The 8,843-nt window shown below is 36.0% G+C and overlaps 1 protein-coding gene across 1 annotated transcript; it reads left to right on the forward strand.

Moving 5' to 3' along the window:
• The first annotated feature begins 19 nt into the window (after positions 1-19).
• On the forward strand, positions 20-8,414 carry LOC125855792 (riboflavin biosynthesis protein PYRR, chloroplastic-like). The gene is made up of 8 exons (XM_049535492.1): positions 20-322; positions 1,626-1,725; positions 1,831-1,956; positions 2,110-2,423; positions 3,029-3,148; positions 5,792-6,037; positions 6,122-6,247; positions 7,974-8,414. The coding sequence occupies exons 1-8, from the start codon at positions 20-22 to the stop codon at positions 8,247-8,249; spliced, it is 1,611 nt and encodes a 536-aa protein (XP_049391449.1). The 3' UTR covers positions 8,250-8,414.
• Positions 8,415-8,843: the final 429 nt, after the last annotated feature.

An 8,843-nucleotide genomic window follows, 5' to 3' on the forward strand; every position in this document is an offset into this window, starting at 1 on the left:
TCAGAGAAACTTCCAAAAAATGTTGGCTCGTGCATCATCTGTACGTACAGACCAACAAGTAGATATGTTCACAGCAGGGTTAGTTGATTTGATTCGTCTGGATGTGGAATTGCACAACCCATCTAACCTAGTACAAGCAATGAGTTTGGCGAGAGCATTTGAGAAGAGTGCTTCTAATCCTTTTGTGAAAAAGTTGACTAGCGCTGAGATGGCTGCCCGACGTGCAAAAGGATTGTGCTACAACTGTGATGATCCATATGTTCAAGGCCATCGGTGTAAAAAGTTATTTTGGCTGGAAGTAGAGGATGGAGAATCTAGAGAAGTACCAACTGACCGTGGAGAGCCTGCCATATGACTTCAAGTTATTTAGCCTCCAACTTACATCTGTCTTTCCAGACTTCAAGCTTGAGGACAAGCTTTTTCTTCAGGAAGGGAGTAATGTTATTGATGCATTTGTCGGGAAACAATATTACAGACGCAAGAATGATTAATATTTCTGAATTATTGTTTTAGTTGTTTTAGTCGAACATAACTTCCTGAGTGGATTAGGATTCTTATTATTTTAGTTTTATAGGACTTTGTTATTTTTAATTTATTAGGACTCTTGCTATTGTAAACCTCTATTTAAGAGAGTTGACATTATTAATAAAATAAGTTGGATTTTATCAAGTTTCAGAGATTCAGAACTTTCTCAAACAAGTTCCTAGGTCTGCAATTCCCTGAATGAATTGCAAATTTCATCAATCATAGGCAAGTCAAGGAACAAGAACACGGGATTAGACCTGTCTATCGGACCTGACTTTTCAGTTAATCGTCCAACGACTCGATCCAGAACTAGGGACCATAACAATATGTCTTAATTATGTTAGTAACATTTACTTTTGAGTCCTATGCTTTCCAGCTGTTTTATTAGCTCTATATGAGGTTTGTATATCATTATAAAATGTAGAGAATCTCTAGTACTTTTTATTTTTGTTTGTATTTTGTATAATGTTGGCCTGAGAATAATTCAAATGGAGAAACATGGTCAGTGATGATTCATATATAGTTAATTCCTACTCATTTTTGATGAAGGTGGAGTAGTTGTTTGTATCAATGGTAGTCCAAAGTGGTTCTTTGCATCCACTAGAGGTTTGATCCCAAATTGCTTTTGTGTGTCAATTGTCCTGCTTGATCTTCTTAAGAATATATTTCAAAAGAAACACACTAGAAAAATATCAAAGCTGTTGATATAAACTTTTTGACATAAATTACTAATGGGTCTAGCATAATATTATAGTACATTCTCAAAAAAATTATGTGCATTTTATGCATCACTATGAATTGCTTAAAGCTTAATTTTTGATTCTCGAGACACTTCAAGATACATTACCTGTTTAGTGTTTGCATTGTTCAGATGAGTTTTAGATCTTCACTGAAATAAATGAGAATTTTTTTCTGCAAAACTTTGAGCAGAAGAAGAAAAAAAAATCTAAATTCAATGTACTGTAACTACTGTTAATGTGTTTACTGTTACTTTGATAAATCAATCTTTTTCATGGGAAGAATTTTGCGTTGTAGAGCTAATTCTTACGCTCTACAATTTCTGCTATGTAGAGCTAATACTTACATTATGTAATTTTCAGGATGCTATCAAATCTTGCCTTCTTGTCAATGCTCCTTTACTATATAGAGCTGCCTGTCAAGTCCCATTCTCTGTTCTCAAGTATGCAATGACACTTGATGGTGAGCGCATAGCCTATGATGTTGCAACAACATTGTTATGGTAACAAATCACAAGTTTCATTAACAAATTTGACAATCACCTGCGGCCATATTTTTTGTACACAGGGAAAATTGCTGCAAGTTCTGGTCATGCTTCATGGATCAGTAGCAAAAAGTCAAGAACTCGAGTTTTTGAAATGCGGGGTAGAAGTGATGCTGTTATTGTTGGAGGAAATACTGTGCGCAAAGACAGTATGACTCTTCTCGTTCCTCCATAAATGTCCTGAATCCTAGGAATAACCAGTCAACTTTATTAGAGATACTCAAAATGGCTTTATGCTTCTTGACTTTGATCAGATATCTCAGATATTTTACTGCTGCTTTACTTTTGATTTTGGGTTCTAGATCCACGTTTGACGGTTAGACATGGAGGTGACCATCTGCCCCGGCGTATTGTATTATCTCAAACTCTTGACCTTCCAGAAGAAGCACATCTTTGGAATGTTTCTGAGGTCCCCACTATAGTTGCTACACAAAGAGGTGCAAGGAGAAGTTTCCAGAGATTGCTTGCATCCAAAGGTGTTGAAGTGGTGGAATTTGATATTTTAGATCCTAGAGATGTTATGGGGTACTTATATGATCGTGGTTACCTCTCCGTTTTGTGGGAGTGTGGAGGGACACTGGCTGCATCTGCTATTTCTTCTGGGGTCATACACAAGGTATACCCTCATTATCTTTTCTTGCTATTTATTTTGAATCTCCTGCTGAGCTGTTATTACTTGTCAGGAAGATATGTTTTTTTCTCTTAAATTTCTGAAATGGGAAGTATACAACTGAAAGTCTTAACTTTGATTTTCTATTTTAACCTATTAAGAAGTTTTTGTTCTTTTCAAGTTACACCAGTGAATGACAGTAGCTGCCTGATTCAGCGGCTTTTTACTTTAGAACAATCCAAATGGAGGATTGAGACTTGTCTAATTCTTCTGTTTTTAAACTAAATAAGGGCATCAGTCTGACTTGTCGAGTGCACATACTCATTTTGATTCACTCTATTATTTCTGGTATTGTCAAAATTTTCATCAATGCTCAGAGAATAGTATATCAAACACCCAGGGGTTCATGTTTCTTCCTTCCTTTGTTTACAGTATCACTCTTTAGTTTTTATGGTGTTCTTCATCTTATTGACAATTCAGCAGTCCTGTTTGTTGGCAGCTCTTCTAGTTGACTGTGTAATTAAACAAATTTTTATCTGCTCTACTGGTTTGCATATGGAGAGAAATTTTTGTTTTTGTATTGCAGTTATTTATGTCAAACCTTACTGCAGGTACATGCATTTGTTGCTCCCAAAATTATAGGTGGGAAAAATGCACCGTCTCCAGTTGGGGAACTTGGAATGGTAGAGATGACTCAGGCTCTTGAACTAATTGATGTTTGCTATGAACAGGTTTGATAGGCCTCTCCTTTAAATTTTCTGATTATGTGCATAGTAGATGCATGTCTTGCTGTTACTTATCCTCAACCATCCCCCTTCACTCCAACAAAACAAAAGAGGGAAAGAGAAATGCATGTAGTGCTGTCTGGTCTGGCTTAATCCTTAATTATGTATTGTGTGTACAAGTTACAAACTGTGCATTTCTCTCTTTTTGGCCTTACCCAAATTTCTGGTGTTATCTTATTTGAGTGTAGTTCGTTGTCTTAAGTCCTGGTATCCTTTCTGATAAATCCACTGAAGTATAAAAAAACCTTGATTTTTCTCAATGTTCGATTAGATTCCCTTTTATAGATGCTAATTACACTTAGTCGTCGAATGTTGTTGAATATCTTGCTAATCATGTCTAAGCAGCATCCTGTAATAGTTTTCCTTACTTTCTCTTCTGAAACCCCATTGCTGGGATGTAAGTAGGGGTGTCAATGGTACAGTTCGGTTGGTTATTTTTTAAAAATTATATCATCCTAATTTTTCGCTTATCTTATAATATATAACCAAAATTAGATTTTTTAAAACCATCCCAATCATATCGGTTTCTCATTGGTATCGGTACGGTTCGGTTAACTTTCGGGTTTTTTTTACTTTTGAAATATCACGTCAAAATATACTACTATTAAAATATTTCTTTTGCAAATATGTTCTTGAAGCACTTTAATTCTTCATCAAGAAGTCAAGAATGCAAAACTTTGTTACCGTATTGTTTAATCTTAAACATTTAATAGGAGTGTTTGCATAGGTTTTGTTGTATTGTTTGATAGAGAATCTATTACAATATCTTTTAATTTTAAACTTAATTAAGTAATGGTTAATTAAAGAGTATAGACCCAAAGTTGTCTAGTCACTGTAGGCCTAGGATCTAGGTTATATTTATATTTAAAAATTATTATAAAATATATTTATATATTAAATTTAGCATATTGTTAATATATAAAATATATTTACATGTAAGGTTATTCGGTTCGGTTCGGGAATTTTTCGGGTTTTTTCATAAATTAAAAAAACCATCCCAATTGTTCGGGACGGTTATACACTTAAATAAAAGTCCACTATTTTATTGAAAAAATAACAAAAATCTGTTCGGTTCAGTCGGTTTTTCATATTCTCTTGACACCCCTAGTTGTAAGTAGCCTATTTACAATGGAAGGAATAAAAAAAGTCTTCCTGATACGCAGAATAACCTCCTCGACAAGCTGTATGCAGAAGCTTTTTTTAATTTTGAGGCTAGCAACATGTATATATTTATATATAAATTTTAAAAGTAGCACCATAACAGTGCTATCAGTAATTACAAAAACCACCCAAACTTGTGTATAGAAGTGGAACACAAAAATTGGTCTTTCACCTTTCCTAAGAAGATGAGTCACTCCTATAGTCCTTTTAGGTTTCTAAGTTCTAGCAAACAAAGAAATTTGTATAAGTTTTCATGTTGGTGGAAGACTCTGCATGTGGGAGCTTCACAAAGCAGAACGATATCAAACTCAAATAAAGCAGAAGGCTGCAGTAGGTTAATGGCTAGTCTGACGTAGTCTAAGGTTTAATGAATCATTTGAACTGAATAGGCACAATGTACTCAAAGGATTCATGTAGCCGACCTTACCTAATTTGTGATTGAGGCATAGAAGATTATTTATGTCGATTTCTTACCTTGAAGGGAACTTTAGCTTTCAAAATGGAAGAAGCTAAAGAAAAAGTAGTGAGAATTTCTGCATTCCTTAAAAGGATAAGTAGGAATTGCAGGAAACATTACTTATTCCCGTGTTGCTTCTATCTCTTTCAAATAAATAAAATAAAAATTGCTTAAGTTAGAACTCAGTTAGGTTCCTCATTCAATATCTATGCGCCCAATGCTTGCATTCCAATTACACTATCTTTCTTTCTCTATTTCTCCTTCACTTGGTATTGCTCACATTCATCTCTTGTTAGTGCATATGCTCTCAAGTTAAAGGATTTTGTTTAGGTATTTCCGGGCGGAAACTTCCGCAATCTATCTGCCATTCCAAATCCTTATACTCGTTTTAGTTACTGTTGGTCTGCTAATAAATCTGTTTATTGAGGATCGCACATTGCACGATGTAGGTACTGGGTCTGAAAAGCAGATATTACTTCCTTGGGCTAGCCTTAACTAAGTACATTTTACTTTCGAACAATGTTTCGCATCCTGTATCACTATGGTAATCTGTCAAGGCTGGTAAAAAACAAAGGTCTCTATGCCATTAATATCTCATTACTGATGTACCGAAATGCCCGAAATAATTTTTCACCTTATAGCAATAAGGTCCAACACCACATGACAATTTTTTGTTCATCTTTGTGTTTCTTTTACTTAGTAGAATTGTAAAGTATGCAATAATTGCTAAAAGTTGTATTGGATTTCAATTGCTCTATTATGAAGGATCCTCAACGTCATTCTCTGATATCATTTCTTTGGTGAAGCGGCAGGTAGGGGTTAGCTGCTAACCACCTTCAAGAAATGAAACAAGATAAACTGAAACCTTGTTGTCCCTTTGGACTGTTTCCCCCTCTTCTGACTTACCTTTTAATCATGGCTAGTTTTTCTGTGAGTTAATTTTATAACTCTGAAGTCGTATGGATATGCAGATTGGACCCGACATACTTGTTAGTGGGTTTCTGCAACCAGTTCCTGACCTGACACCTACTATTCCATCAGTACAAGAAACTTCAGCCATTGATCCTACCATTTCTCCTTATGAATCAAGCATCATATTCTTTTACAAGACATGGGATCCATATGGTGCCTTCTCAAACTTTTCGCTCCATCCAATTCAGATACCTGATGAAAATGAAGAACTTGTCACCTGGTCCAGTGTAGAGCATTATTACCAGGTTATTTCCTTGAAAAACTTACAGATAAAACTTCATTATTTGCAGCATCTTTCAGGCATTTGACAAATAATTCTTTGATTGAAGGCACAAAAGTTTGTTGGGGTATCTGATCCTGTAGCTAAAAGCTGTATTGAAGAATTAAAATGTGCAAAGAGCCCCGAGGAAGCAGCACGGATTGGAAGGAGAATACAGAGGCAGCAACCTAATCTGGTAATTCTTTACATTCTTTTTACAACATTATCCCTTTGCTTCTCCATGAACTATCCTTTTTTTCGTGGTTCCTTCTTTGCAAGGCTGTTTTATTCATGTGTTCAGAAAGCATAAGCATGCCCCTTAACTAGATAGCAGAATTTGATCAATTGTATTGTAAATGCTTGATCATAAATGGGTGAGGTCAGAAGCTATCTACTCCATATCAAACGGTATCTCCAAAGTGGCTTAGCACATGCGGATTCAGGATTTGAAGTTCATGAGTTCTTATAACAATCTCACATTAATATACAATAGTAACTGGTTCACAGTCAAATATTATAGATATTTTAGTAGATTTCTTAGTACATATATAAGGTTTGGACCAAATCTAAGGGGTTCACGTGAGCTTGTAGACGACACTCTTGATCCTCCCCCTGTAGTTTAGTAAGCCAAAATAAATAAATTAAAACCCAACAGGCAGTTCTTTTTTTTTTTTTGGTAATTATGAAGTAAAACTAGTTTTATTTAAACAACACAATTAACAAATGAAAAAATAGTAGTTTTGAAATGGTTGCTGGCAGCCAGCAGATCCCCAGTAATACTGACGGGGTGTTGATTATCGAACCTATTCAGTTGTCTTAAAAAATAATTGACAATTTATTATGTTTCAAACTATAGGATTTCATTGGTTCATAAAAGTAAACACGAAACTAATCAAAGATATTGAGAAGAAAGATATGTTGATAAAAAGAATTTGATGAGCCATGGTGGATCCAGTTACCTAGTTCTCGTTGCTGGTGGGAAGTGACAAGTATCCAGTGTAATTAGTCGAGGTGCGCACAGACCTGGCCACCACAGTTATCAAAAAAGATATTAGTTTTTGATGAATTCATTTCGCAACCTCAAACTCAGAATAAATACAGGAAAAACTTTGTATTTTGATTTACTTGTTCCTGAAAATTTGGCCTGCTGGCAATTGACTTGAGCCTTGGGGTTTGCTCCCTTTCAAGGTCTCAAGTTCGAAACCCACTAGGTGCAAACAATTTCTGAGGGCCATCGGACTGGGTAAAACCTGAATTAACCGTGGTGCACTTGCGGGAAAATCCTTGCCGAGGGCCTGTGCACCCCCGGGATTAGNGACTGGGTAAAACCTGAATTAACCGTGGTGCACTTGCGGGAAACTCCTTGCCGAGGGCCTGTGCACTCCCGGGATTAGTTGGGGCTCAAAGAGACTCGGACACCCGGTGCAAATCAAAAAAAAAAAAAAATATTGTATGGTCTGGACATCGTAGAGAATTGAGTCTATGCACAATCCCAGGGTCTAGGGCGAGGTAAGTTCGATTCCAGAAAGTGTGCTTCAAAGAAGTAGTTAAGTTGGAATGTTGGTAGCAGTATTAAGCAGAGGAGACTTTGGAAGTATTGCCTGTGTGCAACAAAGAGTTGTAGTTCAGTAGCAAACATTACCTTAGGATGCTACACTCGTAAGTTCTTAATGAGTTTTGTTTCTAAATCCGTTGTTAATTCCAGCAATTTTATGAAATTGGGCCATGGATGATCCATCTTAATCCAACCCTCTGATGCAATCAAGAAATACTTGGTCTTTACAATTTAGGCTACATTGGTTCTGCACCGCACTCCTTTTTGCCTGCTCGCAATTGGACCTTTTTATCCTAATGGTCTGTAGTGTATAATGCAGTTAACGTCTAACTTCTGTTCATTTCCCTCTTATTTCTGTGTTTTCCAGGTAAGACCAGACTGGGAATCTATCAAGATTGACGTCATGTACAAGGCATTAAAATGCAAGTTCACTACATACCCCTATTTAAACTCTATGTTGCTCTCAACGGCGGGCTCTGTTCTTGTGGAGGGTTCACCACATGATCTATTCTGGGGAGGAGGTCGAGACGGAGAAGGCCTTAACTATCTTGGACGATTGCTAATGAAGTTGAGATCTGAGCTCTTAGGTGACTCTTCAACAAGTCAAAAATCTTTGCTTCCTCAAACATCAGAAAATAATTAGTAGTGATGTTTGTCATTTCTGTCCTAACAATGTTAGGCTAATGTTGTATTCTACTAATAAAACTACGCCTATCGACACGCGTTGAATGTGTATATCGAGTTTTGTAATACATATTTATCTAACACAATATCAATATTGTTTAAAAAAAGTCGAATAAATAATTATAAATGAAAGAATAATGTGCACGTTCCTGTGAAAATTTGATTGTGAGTGGCCATATCAACTTGCAGTGGTTTTCCAACTGATGAGGCTAGTGAAAATCTATCCATAATACTAATTTCTTCCTCTAGATCAAATAAAGGATTCCATTTTAGGGTGTGTATTGGGTATGGCCAGTTCATGGATGTAATACAGAAAACAAGTTTAATTTTGATTGGAGGTTAACATAATCTTTTAGTAGTGTAGCTCAAATCAAAACATATCTAGGGTGTGGTAGTCACGGTTGTTCAGGGATTCAGTGACGCTGCATAGGTCATGGTTTGGGCGTAGGGTTGTAAAACTGTAAAATGCACTAATAAAACATAAATCAAGTAAACTACTAGTAACTCTCTGAGGTTCAAACTTGGTCATGCTTAGAAGAATGATAGTTTGATT

This window comes from Solanum stenotomum, chromosome 2 (assembly GCF_019186545.1).
Source record: "Solanum stenotomum isolate F172 chromosome 2, ASM1918654v1, whole genome shotgun sequence".
NCBI classification, from domain to species: Eukaryota; Viridiplantae; Streptophyta; class Magnoliopsida; order Solanales; family Solanaceae; genus Solanum; species Solanum stenotomum.

Bases quoted from the DNA above. Each gene is read 5' to 3' on its own strand.
- LOC125855792 (XM_049535492.1), top strand. From the start codon at position 20: ATGTTGGCTCGTGCATCATCTGTACGTACAGACCAACAAGTAGATATG. The intron at 6,038-6,121 runs GTTATTTCCTTG...CTTTGATTGAAG, and splicing joins GTGTAGAGCATTATTACCAG to GCACAAAAGTTTGTTGGGGT. The intron at 6,248-7,973 runs GTAATTCTTTAC...TGTGTTTTCCAG, and splicing joins AGAGGCAGCAACCTAATCTG to GTAAGACCAGACTGGGAATC.